Raw genomic sequence first — 19,004 nt, 5'->3', positions numbered from 1 at the left:
AAGTGCATTGCATAGATGATCACAACAGCTCCATAAGGTGTATTTTAAAGTTTCCATTTCATGGAGCAGGAAGCCAAGGCTCAGGTTTTGATTTATCCAAGATCAAGCTATAGAGTGGCAGAATCAGAATTCCAGCCCTTGTATGTTAGACAACAAAGCCATTATTATTATTATTATTGTTTTAATCCTCACCCAAGGATATTTTTCCCATTGATTTTTTAGAGACTAGGATGAAGGAAGGGAGGGAGGGAGGTAGGGAATAGGGGAGAGAGAGAGGAAGGAGGAGGAGGAGGAGGAGGAGAAGGAGGAGAAGAAGAAGAAGAAGAAGAAGAAGAAGAAGAAGAAGAAGAAGAAGAAGAAAAAGAGAGAGAGAGAGAGAGAGAGAGAGAGAGAGAGAGAGAGAGCGAGCGCATTAACATAGATTGGTTGCCTCCCCCACACCCCCACCGGGCATGGATAGAACCTGAAACCCAGTTACGTGCCCCAGACTAGGAAACAAACCCGCTACCCTTCGGTGCGGGGGACGACACTCTAACTACTGAGCACCACCGTCCAGGCCCCCTTGTATGTTTAGTGGAATATTAATGAAACTGTATATATTTCCTAATTCTGGTTTAAGCTTAAATATCATGAATATTGTTTTTCAACCAGTTTTTATTAGATTTTATTAGTTGCTGTCTGATTTTACTAAGTGCTCACTTCTTTCTGCCCGCTTTACCAATGGGGAGAAGTAGAGTGGGAAAGAGGTGAAATGCCTTCTTCAAAGTCCCAGTTTACAGCTAAGAGCAGTAAAAGGATCGAAGCTACTGGCTTTGTGCTTCTGCAGTGCTCCGCAGGTCTCCTTCCGCATCTTCCCCCACCCCGTCAGAGGTCGGTTTCCCCGCTAAACTACGTTTCCCAGCGTGCCGCGCGCCAGAGAGCGCGGGCTTGACCAGCCCTTCCTGCTTTCTCGCCAATCATCCAGTCGCAGCGTGATGATGCAAATGCGTCGGGCGCTGACGGTGACGGTGTCCTGGCTCGCGACCGCGGCGGCGTGGTTAGCAGCAGCTAAATAGGCGCAACAACGGCGGCGACTGCAGGGACGGCGACGCCGGGGCGGGCGCTGTGCGCAAAGGGGAGTGGTAGGCGGGCGGCGCCGGAGGCTTCAACTGCGGCAGCCACGGCTAGGGCGGCGGAAGAAGGATCCCCATCAGCCGGCGGTCGAGTTAGGCCTAAGCGGCCCGTAGAGCCGCTCGCCCTGTCCTCTGCGGGGGATCTCCATAGAGACCGTGACACATACAGAGGAGGGGGCCTGCGAGTGCCTGCCGGACCGGAGCCAGCTACTCGGCCTCTGTCGCCGCCGCCGCCTTCCCTGCTGCCCGCGCTCATTTTCTCTCCACTCTGCGCGCCGCCTCGCGTTTCCTGGTGTGCCTGTACCCTCCAGTGTGGGCCGCGGGGACGGACTTGTGGGCTGGGGGTGGGCGGGGGGAGGCTCTAAGGCGGCCGCCTCTGCCTCTCCCGCCCCCTTACCCGCCCCGGAGCGGGAAGCAGCGGAGGCTCCGCCATGGCCTCCGAAGCCGGAGGAATAGGAGGGGGCGGTGGCGGCAAGATCCGGACGCGGCGTTGCCACCAGGGGCCAATTAAGCCTTACCAGCAGGGGCGACCGAAGCACCAGGTACGGGACTCCGACTCCCTCGTGGTTTTGCGGGTCGGAAACTTGGCCGGAGGGAACAGGCGGTGAGGGGCCCCGGCGCCCCACGTGGGGAGGACCGGAGGGCCCGAAGGAAGGCCCGGGCGAGGCAGCGGCAGCTCAGGCCGCTGGGGCAGCGACGGGAAGTGGGCTGAGACGGGCCGAACCTTGCCGCGCACACGTGTGGTGAGGGCCGCCTCTTCCCAACCCTGCGGGGCAGGGGCTTCCCCGGCCGGCGCATGGCGGGAACAGAAATTCTAGGCCTACGGTGCGCGCTTCTTTCGGTTTTGGCGGGGACGGGAGTTGGAGGGTATTACTCACGTCCTCTCGAGGGAGAAAGGAAGAAGATGTGGCTGGAGGCCCCTACGCGAGTTGTTTTCTAGGCTCCTGCGTCTCAGTGTTTGTGGGGAGGGAGCTGCCCCGAGGACATTTGTCTCCGGGGAGCTGGGGACTTGGCGGGGGCGCCGTTACTCAGAAAGTGGGCTAACCTAGACTCAACCTAGTAATGAGTTCTTTCTCTCCCCTGCGCATGTACCCTCCCCAATCTAAGAGCATTGGTGTAGATTTTTTTTTTTTTTTCCTTAACCGGGATACAGTTACCTTGGCACTGGGGCACTTTGAAAGTCCCTCTCTACCCTTAACGTCTTTTATCTGCGGTGAGATTTCTTCCCTCCCCCTATCTGTCCCCGACCCCATCTGTTCCCCACCCCCTATTATTTTGGAGTTAAAATGGGCCATTATGCGTAGTTGACCAGGATGCCACTTCTGATCTCATGCACAAAATATTTTAATATTACAGGGTGTATTCCAGAACTTTTGACATTCAGGAATGTTAGTGGTGTTATATTATTTAACCACCTTGTGTGCTCTGGGGTGTTTGAAATTATGAAAAGGAATTTATCCTAATTGTAAATGAGATATTTGATTCTGAGAAAATTTCATTTTTAAACGTTACTTGTTTGTTATGGGGATTGAGTAGGAAAATGCTAACTTATTTTAATAAAAATCATTTATAAAACTCAGTGATACCTAGGTGGGAAGTGTGTGTTTTAAACTTGTTGAAAAACGAAAATATATCAGAAGAGTCTGATAACTTGTTGCATACTCTTAAAGGTAGACTTCCTAGATTGCTTTATGCTGGGTGATGATGAATATTGAACACTTTAATGTTTGCTGGTGGTGTTAAATTGTATCATTAAAAAACATTTTTAAAAGTAAAGGCTTGAAGGAAATTTTTAATAGCAAAAATTGTGGTTTATAATATTCGGTAGTTTTCTACTAACGATTACAAGTCTAAGCATTAGTATTATTCCCACCAGTTTTTCCCCAGATTATATATAAAGAAAGTGCTTGGTATTCAGATTTCTTTGTGAGAACAGGGGTACATGCAGGCAGATTTAAGATTAGAATTCAGGTCACAAGCCTGGCCATTTAACCTAATCCTTTTGTAGAATGGAAGTTAGACACATGCTTTCTGTTTCCCCTGAAGAATAAATGTCTCTGAGTACTTTCTTAAAAGATCTCCTTAAAAGAAAGTTAGTACATAAAAAATGAAATGTTTTAAATACAGATCATTGTCTGCACAGAGTTTAAAAAGGAGCTAATATATATTCCAGATGGCAAAAGTTATAATCATAGCTTATTTTTAAATGTACATAGATTAAAGTCTAAATTTGGATAAATGATGCCTTAACAGCATAACACCTATCATCCAATCTGTCTTAGAGCTGATATAATTTTAGGTTGTGTAGTTTGTTTTAGAGCTTGATTACTTATCATTTCCCAATCTAAAATACTTTTAGCTTCTTGCCTCAGCCATTTAATTGAAAAAGAAAATACATTTTTAGCTTTTGAATTGGTATTAAAGATGTTTGGGGATTTGTTGATCAACATTGTAGGTGTTACTTAATATTGTCCAAAACTACCAAAGAAAAGTCTCCAGGAATATCCAAAATAATAAAATAAGATGTTTGTTTACTCCTTACTGGAACTTTTGTGGACTTGCTGTCTACTATCCTAGGCTGTCACCTCTGTGTTTTGCAGCAGCTGCTGAGTCATCATGAGCACCAAGCAACTTCATGACATGGCATGTTTTATACTAATGTTATTTGATTAAGTGTCCAAGGGTTTCGAGCAAAAATGACACTTTTGGTTACGTAGTAGAGGGTTGGAATAAGAATGAGAGCTCTGGCACTGCTAGTTAATGGATGTTTGCCATTGCCTGTCAGGCCAACTGGCTTGTGCAGTCACACAGTACCTGGGACTTGTGCATGTGTTCAACTGACTTGTAATTTCCTGTTTTGACTTTTCTGGGTTAACTCTGCTGAAATATATCTAAAGTTTGCATTTTTACTTTTAACTTCTCTTTAAAATGCCATCTTGCTTGAAGTTGTGGAGACAGAAATCCATTGTCTTACTTAACTAACTGAAGTGTAGTAAGAATTGTAGAATCATAAATGAAGAACATTCCTCGAATAATGTAAGTTGATCATTTTCACTCGCCTTCTCTGCCTACTCCCTAATTTTTAGCCCATATGCATTTAGGAAATGGTGTCATTTTTCTAGTTGGGAGTGAACAGGTCACTAAAGAGGATATGGTTAGTTCTTGTCACCTGTTCAGTCTCCTTTCCAATTTCCTTTTTATGCAGATTGTCAGGTCCAGAAAGTGAGCTCTGGAAGGTCAAGCTGCTTTTCTTAATAACCACCACAAAACTCTTGAGCCCATTGGCAAACCAGAACCTTGCCTCTGGAAGAATCTACTGCCACCTCCTGGTGAGAGGGAACTACTTATTTTTGCCCTTTTGGGGGGTGTGCTTCAGAGGTTTTGTCTTCTGGTTTGTAGCTAAGGGAATCAATCCACTTATTGTATCTTCCTACTAGAGGCCCAGAGCACGAAATTTGTGCACTGGTAGGATCTTAATGGCTGCTGGCCAGCCAGGTACTCCCTCCCTTCCCCCGGCTGGCCCCGCCCCCTGGTCGAACTCCCTGACGAACTCCAATTTTGCGTACTATGCTTTTATTATATAGGAGGATATGTGGTGTTTGTCTAACAAGTCACTTCGTGCATTTAGCTATTTCAGAAAGAGGAGGAGGAAACCCCTTTAAGTAGCTTTGATCAGGAGTCTGGGCAAACTTTCTGTAAAGAACTAGATAGTATTTTAGGTTTGTTGCTGCAAGTTCTTTGTTTTGTTTTTTTATAACCCTTTAAAAATGTAAATATCATTCTTAGCCTGGGGACTGTATAAAAACAGACCAAGAGCTGAATTTGGCCTACAGACCATAGTTTGCCTACCCTGGCTTTATATGATAACTGGGGGCCTGGTGCACAAAATTTGTGCATGGGGCGGGGGGCGTCCACTCAGCCCAGCCTGCACCCTCTCCAATCTGGGACCACTGGCTTCTAACTGTTCACCTACCTGCCTGCCTGATTGCCCCTAACTGCCCCCCCCTGCCGGCTTGATCACCCCCAACTGCTCCCCCCTGCTGGCCTGGTCGCTCCCAACTGCCCCCCTCTGTTGTCCTGGTCGCCCCTAACTGCCCCCCCCCCCCACCGGCCTGGTTGCCCCTTACTGCCCCCCCTGCTGACCTGGTCGCCCCCAACTGCCCCCCTCTGCCAGCCTGGTCACCCCTAACTGCCCCCCTCACCCCCGCCGGCCTGGTTGCCCCACGCAGCCTGCTGTTCGGTCGTCGGTCCGGTTGTTTTGGTCGTGGCACCCCCTGGCTTTTTATATATTAGGATGTATTTGTTGGTTTGTTTTGGTACCTTCCACATGATACTTTGTTCCAAATAAGTATGTTCTGCTCGGTATCTGTAGGCTAAAGCATGTTCTTAGTTTTGAAAAGGAGGGATATTTATTTATTTATTATTTATTACTTTTTTTAACCCTCACCTGAGGATATTTTCCCGTTGATTTTTAGAGAGAGTGGAAGAGAGAGGGAAGACAGAAATAATGATGTGAGAGAAATGCATAGATTGGTAGCCTCCTGTATGAACGCAGACCAGGGCCCTGGCAGAGGAGGAGCGTACAACCACGGTACATGCCCTTGAGCGGAATTGAACCTGGGACCATTTGGTCTGCAGGCCGACGCTCTATCCACTGAGCCAAACTGGCTAGGGCTATTTGATTTATTTTTGTTAATCCTCACCCAAGGATATTTAGAGAGAGTGGAAGGGAGGAAATGGGGAGGGAGGAGAGAGAAAGAAAGATCCAGGTGAGAGAGACACATGGATCAGTTGCCTCCCAAACTCACCCCAACTGACCACTGGGGCCTGGATTGAACCCAGGTACTTGCCCTTAACTGGGAATGGAATCCTCGACCTTTCCATGCAAGGGCCGATGCTCTAACCACTGAGTACACGAGCCAGGGCATAACTTTTTGATTTAAATGTTTTAATTGTTTCTGAATTTTGCTGCCTATTTGTAAATGTTTTTTTCTTTGTGCTCAAGCTCAATCTTTTATTGGCTCATATTGGATTTTAGGACTGGTTTGTTGAGTGATGAGGCCAAACCATGAACTAACTATTACTACTCTCTTAAGTACTTTTAAAATGTTTTCCTTATAGAAATGCCAGTCATGCCCTAACTGGTTTGGCTCAGTGGATAGAGCATTGGCCTGCGGACTGAGGGGTCCCAGGTTCGATTCTGGTAAAGGGCATGTACCTTGGTTGTGGGCACATCCCCAGTAAGGTGTGTGCAGGAGGCAGCTGATCGATGTTTCTCTCTCATTGATGTTTGTAACTCTATCCCTCTCCCCTCCTCTCTGTAAAAAAATCAATAAAATATATTAATAAAAAAAGAAAAGAAATGCCAGTCATTTAAGTGTATAGGAAAATAAATTCAGATATTAAATTGTTTCAAGCAGTTGTGATGAGAGGCTCTTATGTGTGATATTGTATCAGTTTACTTACTAATTTTTCTAATAAGATAAATGACCATAAAGCGCACATGTTATCTCCATTTTCTGGAAAGTCTCCTGAGGAGGCAGTTATCTATTAGTTTGAAGTAAAATGAACATTTTGATCTGGTTTGGCTCAGTGGATAGAGCGTCACTAATTAAAACATTTTCATTAGATACAGCATATTGGTAAGATGTAATGATCATGGCTGTAATATATTTTAAAAAGATTCTTCTGTTTTGGGAAGCACATATACAAGTAAAGTTTTGCTGCCAGATACAATTTACTGTGTTTACTGTCAGAAACAGGATAGTACAATGCCTTTTCTGTCTATAGATATTTCAGTTTATCAGTTTGTTAGATTTCACTTACCTTTTTCATTGTGTGATTTAAGAAATAAAATCTTATAGATTGTGTAAGAAAAGTGGCAATATCTTATAGGCAACTGTGAGTGAATTATCTAAACTGCATTAGCTTTTTATTGGGTCTCCTATATTGCTGGCTTGAAGGTCCTTTTAGGGACACTTTTTCTTATCGTTGTTTGATTACTGTTAATTTTCATTACCATCTCTATAATATGGATAACTAAAAATAAGAGTAAGCCAGGTCATGTTTCTTCTTACTGCAGTAGTGACAGAGTTTTGAAGGAATTGGAAATGTGTGGCCAATTGTAGTTTTTAACTTTTTAGCCAGAATAATTTTATGCTCATGTTTTTTTTGACTTGATCTCTTGAAGTTTAGAAGAGAAATGAAAAGTTTGGATTTCAAGTGGCTAGAATGATTTGGACTAGTTTACAACAATTAATGGTTTAGATTTGTAGGTTAAATTCAGATCATTATAACTGCATTAGAATTTGAATACTTGATTACTTTAGAATGGCACCTATGTTTTTGTTATTTAGTGTTTTTATAATTAGTGTCATGTGAAGTCTTGGGTTCTTAGCTCTTGTTCTTCACTTGGGCTTGGACAGAGCAAGGAGGAACACTGATTGGACAGATTATTTCTCTCTCTCTCTCTCTCTCTCTCTCTCTCTCTCTCTCTCTCTCTCTCTATATATATATATATATATATATATATATATATATGAAAGCCTAAGCGACCATCTGACTGTTCTACCGGTAGCTATGCCACGTAATGACCACCAGGTGGCAGATGCTCAATGCACAGGCATGGAAACATGGAACATACTAATGAATCTCAGGAGGGAGGGTGGGAAGAGATTAACCAAAGATCTTATATGCATAATAGAGGCCCGGTGCATGGATTTGTGCACTGGTGGGGTCTCTCGGCCTGGCCTGCGGGGATTGGGCCGAAACCTGCAGTCCGACATCCCCCGAGGGGTCCTGGATTGTGAGAGGGTGCAGGCCAGGCCAAGGGACCGCACCAGGCCTCGAGTATATATATATATATATATATATATAAAAACCTAAGCGACCGTCCGACTGGTAGCTGTGACACACACTGACCACCAGGGGGCAGACGCTCAACACAGCAGCTGCTGAGCTGAGGTGACTAGGCAGCTGTGGTTCTCGGGTGATGCACCGGGAACAAGAGAGAGGAGGGAACCCAATTCCGGGGTGTGTCACCCAAGAACTGCCCTCTGGCAATCCAGGACCCTTGGGGGATGTTGGAGAGCCAGTTTCGGCCCGATCCCCGCAGGCCAGGCTGAGGAACCCCACCTGTGCACGAATCTGTGCACTGGGCCTCTAGTATGAAATAAGACTTTTAAAAAGTTTGGAAAAGAGAGCCTGGTGGCATGGGAGTTCAGTGGGTAAGGAGAATGTACACTGAAACCTGGAAGAGAACTAAGTCAGTTACAGGCCTCAACAAAATAAAGGTACCTGAAAGAGCAGACAGAAATCAGAACAGCTGTGTGTTCTGGTGGACTGGAGCTCTAGAACCTGAAAACTGAAGATGGATTGTATTTGATATTTACAGTTAGAGATCCAGTGAAGTTATTTGAGAAAGGATATTCTATAATCTGGATACTACTATTTAATAGAGGATCATGTGAAGGAAAGAGTTGAAAAAAATACCTTTTTCATTACAAATGAGTTCTGAGTCAGGATTGTAGAAGAGGAAGAGCCTTTCCCCTTCTCACCCTTCTTTCATTAATCCTTGAACTCAGGTTAAATGTAATTTGAAAAGCTAACATATTCACAGTCCTTATACATTGAGTATATTTAACCCTTTGCACTCGCTTGCTTTTTTCTCGATTCCTTTATTCTAATGCTAACCGTGTTGAGTCACACTCGACATCCGAGTGCAAAAGATTAAGATGTGTGTAGTATTGAATTGAATTTATTTCTGATCCCAAATTGAGTGCTTTTTATAAATCTCAGTGGCATTTTTAATGTGTTGTGCCACATGCAGAACCCTTAGTTCTTGGAGAGAAAACACCCAATCAGTTTACCAGCCCAAGTTTAAACATTCACTTCTTTATCCTTGAATTCAACTTCATTAGTTATGATTATCTAGTGTAGACTTTGCCTTAGAATTATAAGGAGTATTTTTAAGATTTTAATGCACCATTTATTTTGTTGGTTTTTCTAAGACCTTCATTAATTTTGCTTTAGTTACTTTTCTGCTTCTCTTTTATTTAGTTGGCTTTGTGTTATTTGTCATTCCAGAGGATGGTTCAATTTTCCTGTGCTCTTGGATAGCTTCACTTTTTTTTTGAGGAAGGGTTATTAGTGTAGCAATAAAAATAATATTTGCTTAAGGTGAAACTATTACACCAAGCAAATGTATTATTTATTTTTAAATTCTAGGATTACTGATGTCCTTTTTAGAATAGAGATGCATTGTTTAGAAACTTGTCATGGAATATTCATATGTGGGAATAAGAGGGTGGTTGAGTAGTGCAGTTGTAGATAAATTAAAACCATGTACCAACTGATCTGTGCCTTGTACATACCTGGTGCCTGCCCTCCCAGAACTGATGCTCTAGTGGAGGTGATGGACAGACTGGAATTGCCATCCTGTTTGACAGATTGCCATCATGTAGAGTGTACAGGGCACTGTCGGCACATGTAAGGGAGTGACTGTCCCAGACTTGGAGGAAACGTACATCAAGTTCTAACTTTGTGTTTATCGCTGAAGCCTCTGAAAGTAGGGAGGAAGCTAATCTGGTAAAGCAGGATTGAATATGCAGGCCTTAGTAGACTTTTACTCTATTTTTCCTTCAAGTTTTTGTTTGTTTTATATATTATAAAGCATTTTTTGTTCAGGTTCTCATAGGAAACTCATTTACCCCATTAAAGACCTGATGCATCTTGTCTCAAGAACTCCTGAAAAGAGAGACTTTTTTTGGTAATAGAGTCAAAGGAACCTTTTCTTCAATAAGAAAACTATTTTTTCCCCCCTTTTCTAACTCCCTTCACTCTTTCTCAGTTTTCCATTAATGGCTGAAGTCTATCTTCAGTACTTCAAAACTCTTTAAAAAATTGACAATCAGGGAAGTAGTTCTCCAAATTTACTTCATAGACAAAGTCCCTTACCTCTTTATACTCTCCTGCCCAGTTCTGTGTGTAGTGAGGAGATTTCTTTTTCTTAGCACCTTTAAAATTCTAATATCTGGTAGTTGGTTATTTACTGTAATTGTAAAGTCTTTAACACTGAAAAACAATAGTTTCAGAGGTATGACCTTTATGTCTACATTTGGTTTGATTTTCAGAGTAGATATTCATAAAAATTGGTGTAATGTAATTTGATAGATAGTGAGATAATCATGGAAATAGGATGGTCTTTTATGTAAAATTTTGTTGTATAAATCTTATTCTCAGGGTTATGTTTACTATGGCCTTAATTGGTATAATGGTCATTGAGCTTTTAGAGGATTTTAGTACAGTGGTTCTCAAACTTTAATTGGCATAAGATTCACCTCAGGAGCTTTAGAAAACAAATTTTAACATGCTCAGGTAACACCAAAGCTGCTGGTCTGAAGACTTGTATTTGAGGACCACTGTGTTAGTCTTTTTATAGTGACTAGATTAAATATATAAGCTACAGAACAAAAGGTTCCACATAGATTCTCTCTCACACACACACATGATTAAAGGGGTATTTTGAAGAATAGTTATTTAAAGTTCATTAGATTTTGCATTAATTAAAAAGGTTACTGAAAGCTTGGTCAGCATGTACCAAGGACACTCCTATATTTGAGTCTTTGCACTTTTTGTTCCCTCAGTTTATAATACTTCTCCACTAGAAATTTGCATGTCTCATTCCTCACTTTTTTTCGGTCTTTCCTTAAATAAAATACCTATGCCATTTTGCTTCCCTGCCTTATTTTTGTCCATAGCACCAAATCATCATATTATGTTACATCTATTTACTAGTTTGTTCATTTTCTTCCTAACTTAGGATATAAGTTCTCAGAAGGCAGGAATTTGTTCCTTCAGTGTTCTGTGGCTGATATAGTATGCAACCAGTAAGTATTGATTGAATGAATTGAATGAAGAAAAGTAGTGTCTGCCTTTACGGCTGTGAGTTAGATAAGATTCTAAACTATTCACCAAAATAAAGCCTCTTTTCTGGCCTATTTGTGTACTTTTTGCAGAGATAAAAGTTGGATGTAACTTTTGGGTATAATAGTACTTTTCCAAGTGTGGCACATGTCTTCATTGCTGATAAAGAAGATGAATCTGACAACATGAACTGACTTTTTAGTTTTCATATTAATTAGACCAAAAAAATTTTAACAAGTAGCATAGGAATCCACCAAGAAACAGTTCACTCTGGATGGTGCAAGTGGAGTATCTTTAAGAAAGTCTACTTAGAGATATGCGGGTGGTTTAAAAGAATAAATACAGGATAGCAGGAGTCACAGAGACTAACAGTAGTAGAAGCTGCTACCATCCCTAGTACTGGAAGGATAAAGGGAAGAAATGGTGTAATGAGTGGAGAAGGAGCCACCTTGCTGGAACTGTAGTTTTGGAGAGGGAGCACTAAAGCAGAGAGGGAGCACAGGAAGAAAGACTTCTCTTTTCTCCCCTCCTCTAATATCTGGTATCCTCTACTATCTCTTGTAGGCCAGTTCTTCCAAAAGCCAGTTTTGTGGGACAGTCTATCAAGAATGGAGTGAGGGAAGGGCAAGTGAAGACCAGCATAGCATCAAGTCTGTGAATTGATTTTATCGTGTAGGAAAAGCTAAATTTATTAAGAGAAATGAGTAGATAGAAAATCCTATATAATAAAAGGCTAATATGCTAAGTGTCCGACTGTTCATTCTACCAGTTGCTATGATGCGCACTGACAACCAGAGGGCAGATGCTCCTACCGGTAGGTTAGCTTGAAGCTGGGATTTGGCCGATTGGGCGGACACACCCTGGAGCCCTCCTGCGGTTCCTCCCCGGCCCTGATAGTGCACCGTAGGGTCCCTCGGTCTGGCCTGTGCCCCCTTGCAATCTGGGACCCCTCGGGGGATGTTGGAGAGCCGGTTTTGGCCTGATCCCCGCAGGCCAGGCTGAGGGACCCCACCGGTGCACGAATCTGTGCACCGGGCCTCTAGTCATTAAATAATAGTGCAAGTAAAAAATCATGGCTAGTCTGGAAAACACTGGGAAAATAGTACTACAGACAGTCCTCGGGTTTCGACTCGACGTACGTAGTTTTGTGGTCATTTCGTGATCACATCACCATCTCCCATTTATTTAAAAAAAAAAAAAAGTTCTGTCACCTTGATGTATGTACATATATGTTTTATGTTTTTTTTTTAATTATTTATTTACCACAAGTAAAGGTTAGGAATTGTTATCTTTCTTTTAATTTTTTTTTACTGTTTTACTTCATTACTGCGGTGTATGTGCTCCATGTGAGTGACGTAGGTGCTTATATAGGTGAGTTCCGACTTATGGCGAAAATTGCGTTACGTCGCGCCATAGGAACAGATCTCTGATGTAACCCGAGGACCTACTGTATAAGCTGTACTGTATTGTGCAGTCCACTGTATGATTTATTTTTCTCATTCATTTTAGTATATTTTATTATGATATACAGGGTGGGGCAAAAGTAGGCTTACAGTTCATGTGGAAAAGAATACAATAATTAATAAATAATAATGCAAGAATAAACTTGATACTCAAAACTATAAACCTACATTTGCCCCACCCTGTATTTTATTATTTAAAAAATATTTTTATTGATTTCAGAGAGGAAGGGAGAGGGGGAGAGAGAGAGAAACATCAATAATGGGAGAAAATCATTGATTGGCTGCTTCCTGCACTCCCAACACTGGGAATGGAGGCCCATTACCAGGGCATGTGCCCTGACCTGGAATCTGAACCGTGACTCTTGGTTCATAGGTTGACGCTCAACCACTGAGCCATACCAGGCTGGCCCCACCCTGTATTTTAATTGTCTGACTAGTGCTTCACATTATGTTTTCCAGGTAACAATCTTACAAATTAAGTATAAATTTTATTAACCTCTAATAGAGGGTCTTTCCCCTAAAATGTATTGTAATTGTTTTAAATGTATCTAATTTCCTGCTCTCTTTAACTAGAAGGGTGATTCTCAAATTTTAGCATACATCAAAATCATTTGGGAATGTTTGCTAAAACAGGTGAGCCCTATCTCCTGACTTTTGTAGGGCTGGGATAGAGCCTGAGATGGTGTTGATCATTGCTGGTAAAGGGACCATTAGTACTAGGGTATACTGAGCTTAATTTAACTTTTCTTGATTACTTAAGGTCACTTACCATACCAATATATACTGAAGTACAGGCATATTTTTTTCTTACAATGGTTCCAGGTCAGTTTTATCGTCGGTATTTCTTTTTACTGTCAAGTTCTTTGTGCTCTTACTCACTGTAATTTTCTTGTTCTAAGTTGCTGTGGGCTGAGATAGATAAATTGGTTAGATTTTAGTTTAGAAAAGAGAAGGTCTCCAAGCAAAGTTTATTAGCTTTAGTGAGTGAGCTTTATTATGTCAATTTTGACTGCTTAGTTTTGATTACTGATTATTTTCAACAACATCTAATGCTGCCACAGATAGGATCTTTGGTTAAGTATGATATTAATTTAAGTTCTGTACTTGCCTCAGGTGAGTAGGGATCACAGGAATCTCTAATACTTTTAGTAGCTAGACACCTTAGAGGAAGTCCTCAAAAGGCTTATTTTACTAAATTCTTGCTATAGTGCTTTAGCTAATTTATCATTTCATATCAAATATGTCTTACATTTTTCAAGTCTTATTTGAATTGTAGCTTAATAGCACTTTCAAGTCTTTTGAAATATGAGGGGGGTAATTAAATATTCAGTATAAGTAATATGTAAAAACAATATTATATGTTTGTTTTTTATAAATGTTACATTTGGATGTAGGTTTATAATCTGTTTCCAAAGTAATTAATACTATGTAACATTAGCATAGAAAAAGGGAACAGTGCAGTTGTATTTTTAGTAGTGAGTATTCTAGGGCTGCTGGCTTCATGTGTTGCTAGAGACCTTATATTGTAGATCTGTTTAAAATTTCTGTTTGTAGAATACATTGAAAAATAATTACATATTTCCCAGTTGTTCCCTACAGTTTTAATCAGTAAGGAAAATATGAGTCAAATGCCTGTATCAGGTGTCTTCCATCTTTTCTGTTGACAGGATTTTTCAAGGCCTCCTTGTCTTGGGTTTGCTTTCATGGTTGATTTATGTATTCTGCCTTGACTTTATTGCTTTTTGTACTTGCCAACTCATTTTTTCCCTTGCCTGACTTTTTCTCTGAAATTCTACTAATGCTACTTCATGGAGGCTATTGTTGCCTAAAATTGGTTATCTCACCCCAGTTCGTTTCTGATAGTTTTTCCCCAATCATTAAGTGATCAAATTATCAGTATATGTTCGTTATATTTCATAAATTGCAAAGTGCTTTCACATAATTTCATTGGATTGTTATTATAATTCATATCAGGTAATAGCAGGAGGGGGTGTTACTCTTATTTTATCTAGAGTTAATAAAAGTACAGGAAGGTAGTACTCAAACTTCATAGGTCCTGCCAATCCCCACCTATGCTTTTACTCTATCCTAAATATACCACAGTAGTTGTGCTTGTATCTGGGGCAAGTTAATTAACTTCAATGTCCCTTCATCCATAAAGTGGCACTATTAATACCAACTTAAAAAAGTATTGTGAGGATTAAATTGAATAATATGTATAAACTAGAGACCCGATGCATGAAGATTTGTGCAAGAATAGGCCTGCCCCTGGTGGCTGGTGGGTGTTGTGAAGGTACAGTCAATTTGCATCTTACTCTTTTATTAGTGTAGATTGCTTAGAATAGTGCCTAGCACATAGCAAAGCTACACTGAATGTTAATACTGATACACATTTTTTCTCCCTTTAAAAGTTACCATAATAAAATTAATTCTTCAGATTTTCAGGCAATATTTGATATAATGAAATTTTACCATTGAAAAGTATCTTAGATTATTTCTTGAGTTTGTTATGATAGATGAGTTGTCTTATTGCCTGTCTTTAAAAAAAAGTCTCCTAGTTTTTATTTGTCTAAATTTTTGTTCTTTTTTTAAAGAATGTGCAGTCAAAAGAATTGCTTGAGGAAGCTGTTGACAGTATTGTTTATATTGCTTCCTTTAATATGCTGAGATCAAAATGGATGCCTTTTCTCAGATTTTAATATTTTAGTGCATATCTTATTACTAAATGTAAAACTTTTTGCTTATTTGGTGGCCTATTGGAGTTTCTTGAAGATTCTAGTATTGCCATTTGGGGTAATTATTGACTCATGGTTATATGCATATGGGAAAAAGTAGGAATTTGTCTATAGAATTTGTAAAATACCATTATTTCAGCATTAGTCCAAGTAACTGAATTTTAGGAAACTTTGTTGGAAATATTTGTGTTTTTCTTGGTATGGCTCTTTGTAAATTGGTACCTAAAAGGATAAATTACTAAAACTGCCTTATATGTTTTTTCCCCAACAGGGCATTCTTAGCAGGGTTACAGAATCTGTTAAGAATATTGTGCCAGGATGGCTACAGAGATACTTCAACAAGAATGAAGATGTATGCAGCTGCTCAACAGACACCAGAGAGGTACCACAGTGGCCAGAAAATAGAGAAGATGATCATCTGATATATGCTGATGAGGAGAGTGCTAATATTCATGATGGGAGAATCACTCCTCAGCCAACAGTCAGTAATACAGAAGGTAAATAGAACATGAATATTTTTTTTATGAATGAGCGAATGTGCGTTTCATGAAGGGCATGGGGGCGGCCCCCTTTCTGGCCACACCCCGTTTCCCAGGACAAAGGGCGGGGACAGCGGGGGACTGGCTATCAGAGGCTCCTCGGTGCTGCCGTATCGTTCCGCCTGGGCGGGATGCTAACTTAGAGGCGTTCAGTCATAATCCCACAGATGGTAGCTTTGCCCCATTGGCTCCTTAGCCAAGCACATACACCAAATGTCTAAACCTGCGGTTCCTTTCGTACTGAGCAGGATTACCATGGCAACAACACATCATCAGTTGGGTAAAACTAACCTGTCTCACAACGGTCTAATCCCAGCTCACGTTCCCTATTAGTGGGTGAACAATCCAGTGCTTGGTGAATTCTGCTTCACAATGATAGGAAGAGCCAACATCGAAGGATCAAAAGGTGACGTCGCTATGAACGCTTGGCCGCCACAAGCCAGTTATCCCTGTGGTAACTTTTCTGACACCTCCTGCTTAAAACCCGAAAGGTCAGAAGGATCGTGAGGCCCTGCTTTCATGGTCTGTATTCCTACTGAAAATCAAGATCAAGCGAACTTTTGCCCTTCTGCTCCACGGGAGGTTTCTGTCCTCCCTGAGCTTGCCTTAGGACCAGACAGACTATCTTAAAGGTCAGTAAATATTAGTAAAGATTTACTTTGAGACTATTAGGTCAGGAAATTGCTTGAGCCACCATTGTCTCGACAGAACAATTGGTGCATAGTTTTTAGCCCTTGCCAAAGCTCAAGGTCCATCAGCCTTCTGGGTTCCCTGTTAGCACTTTCATGATAGTGTAGACAATGGATAGCTTCCAGCACATGTCCTAAATATAAATATTTTTATATTATCTGGCTGTGGTAAATTTGATTGGGTAATACATAATTAATGGAGGAGGGTGATGATCAGGTTCAAATTAGGTATCTTTATTTTTTGTCAGCTTTGTTTATTAAGCTAAGGCTGACATACTTTATCAGCTAAGAGTGTAAGCTCTGATTTAGACTTTTGAATTTTCATGCCATCAGTTGTTAGCCATGTGGCTTTGGGCAAGGTAATCTATTTCTTCTCTGTAACCTCATAAATTCTTCTAAGAATAAATGTGAAGCCCTTAGAATAGGTCCTGGCACTAAGGGAGAACTGTATAAATGTTCACTATTATAATGAAACTAATAATGCCTCCTGCAGCACATGAATTTGGGTATGGTATAACTGCAATTGGCTCCTGTCCTCTCTGCAGCAAGCTCAACTGGGTCATCTCATTAATCTTACAATTAAGTGACTGCGTTTTAAAGGCTTGAACTTTTTAGGATCCACTTATAGCATTATAGTGGGGTTTACAAATATTAAAATTACCCATGAAAAGAATACGGCATCTTTGGAGATAAGACTCTGTCATTTCACTTTAGATATTTTTTACAGCTTTATTGAGATATAATTTATGTATCATAGAACTAACCCATTTAAAGTGTACAGTCCAGTGGTTTTTGTATGTTCACAGAGTTGTTCAGCCATCACTCTACTCAGTTTGAGAACATTGGATGTCTAGATTTTTTTTCTGCTAGGTGAGTGGAATAAGTTGATGAGGAGAAATCATATAGTCTTTGTCCTTTTGTGACTGGCTTATTTCACTTAGCTTAATGTCTTTAAGGTTCATTCATGTTATAGTGTTTACCAGAATTTATTTCCTTTTAAAGTCTGATATTCCATTGCATGTATGTACCACATTTATTCATCTGTCACTGACACTTTGATTGTTTCTACCTTTTGGCTATTCTGAATAATGTTGTTAGGAACATGGTTCAACAGATCTCTTTGAGATCCTGTTTTCAGTTCTTTTGGTTATACCCCCGGAAGTGGAATTGCTGGGTCATATGGTAAATCTATTTTAAATTTTGAGAACAGAGTCTGCACCATTTCATATTTCCTATCAACAGTGCACAATGGTTTCCCTACATCCTTGTCAAAATGTATTTTCTGCCTTGCTGATGGTAGCTGTCCTAATGGATATAAGGTGGTATCTCTTCTTGGGTTTGATTTGCATTTCCCTAATGATTAGTGATGTTGAGCATCTTTTCATATGCTTGTTGGTCATTTCTATATCACCGTTGGAGAAATGTCTTGTTCAAATCCTTTGCCCAATTTTTAATCAGATTATTTGACTTTTTTGTTTTGTGGTTTTGTATATTGGCACCTTATCAGATATATGACTTGCAAATACTTTCTACCATTCTGTGAGTTGCCTTTTCACTCTGTGGATTTCTTTTAGTGCACAAAAGTGCTTGAGTTTGATATAGTTCCATATATTTTTCTTTGGTTGCCTCTCATGTCCAAGAAATCATTGTCACAACCAATATCATGAAGCTTTTCCACTCTATTTTCTTCTAGGAGTTTTATAAAAGTTTTTGGTGTTATGTTTAGGTCTTTAATCCATTTTGAGTTAATTTTTGTTTATTGTTTAGGATAAGGGTCAAATTTCATTCTTTTGCATGTGGATATTCAGTTTTCCCGACACCATTTGTTGCAGAGACTGTTCTTCCTCCATTGAGTGGTGGTCTTGGTACCCCGGTCAAAGATCATTTGACCATATATGCAAAGGTTTATTTTTGGGCTCTATGTTCCATTTAATCTATTGAAGTACTAACTTATATTAACAATTTCCTAATGATGAATGATTGCTTGTGTCCCTTGATTAACTCTCCCCAGTGAATGTGATCCTAGGCAAATAATTTTAACAGGTCTGTTAAGAACTTTGGACATATTGAAATAACTATTTTAAAGCCTTTGTCTGTTAAGTATAACACCCTGGCTATCTTGGGTTCAATTTCTTTTGACTATTTTTTCTTTCTACTGTGGATAACATTTTTTAAAAATATATATTTTATTGATTTTTCACAGAGAGGAAGGGAGAGGGACAGAGAGCTAGAAACATCGATGAGAGAGAGACATTGACCAGCTGCCTCCTGCACACCCCCCACTGGGTATGTGCCCGCAACCAATGTACATGCCCTTGACCGGAATCAAACCTGGGACCTTCCAGTCCGCAGACCGACGCTCCATCCACTGAGCCAAACCGGTTTCGGCTGGATAACATTTTTCTTTTTTTGTATATATCAAGTGATTTTTTTACTAAATATTGTCATTTTGAATAATATATGTAGAGATTCTGGATTCTGTTATCTTCCTCTGAAGAGTATTTTTTATCCTCAACTGAATACGTGTTTTTATTGATTTGAG

At 40.6% G+C, this 19,004-nt stretch overlaps 1 protein-coding gene across 1 annotated transcript in view; it reads left to right on the top strand.

The window, feature by feature from the left end:
- The first annotated feature begins 988 nt into the window (after window positions 1–988).
- Window positions 989–19,004, top strand: part of NUP153 (nucleoporin 153) — a 66,582-nt gene continuing 48,566 nt past the window's right edge. Inside the window, 2 exon segments of the mRNA XM_079776425.1 lie at window positions 989–1,654; window positions 15,506–15,731. Coding sequence (XP_079632551.1) covers window positions 1,544–1,654; window positions 15,506–15,731 — 337 coding nt within the window. The 5' untranslated portion in view covers window positions 989–1,543.

This window comes from Cnephaeus nilssonii, assembly GCF_951640355.1.
Source record: "Cnephaeus nilssonii genome assembly, chromosome: 7".
NCBI lineage: Eukaryota > Metazoa > Chordata > Mammalia > Chiroptera > Vespertilionidae > Cnephaeus > Cnephaeus nilssonii.
The sequence above is the reverse complement of the archived record's forward strand: the minus strand, read 5'-3'. Positions and strand labels throughout refer to the sequence as shown.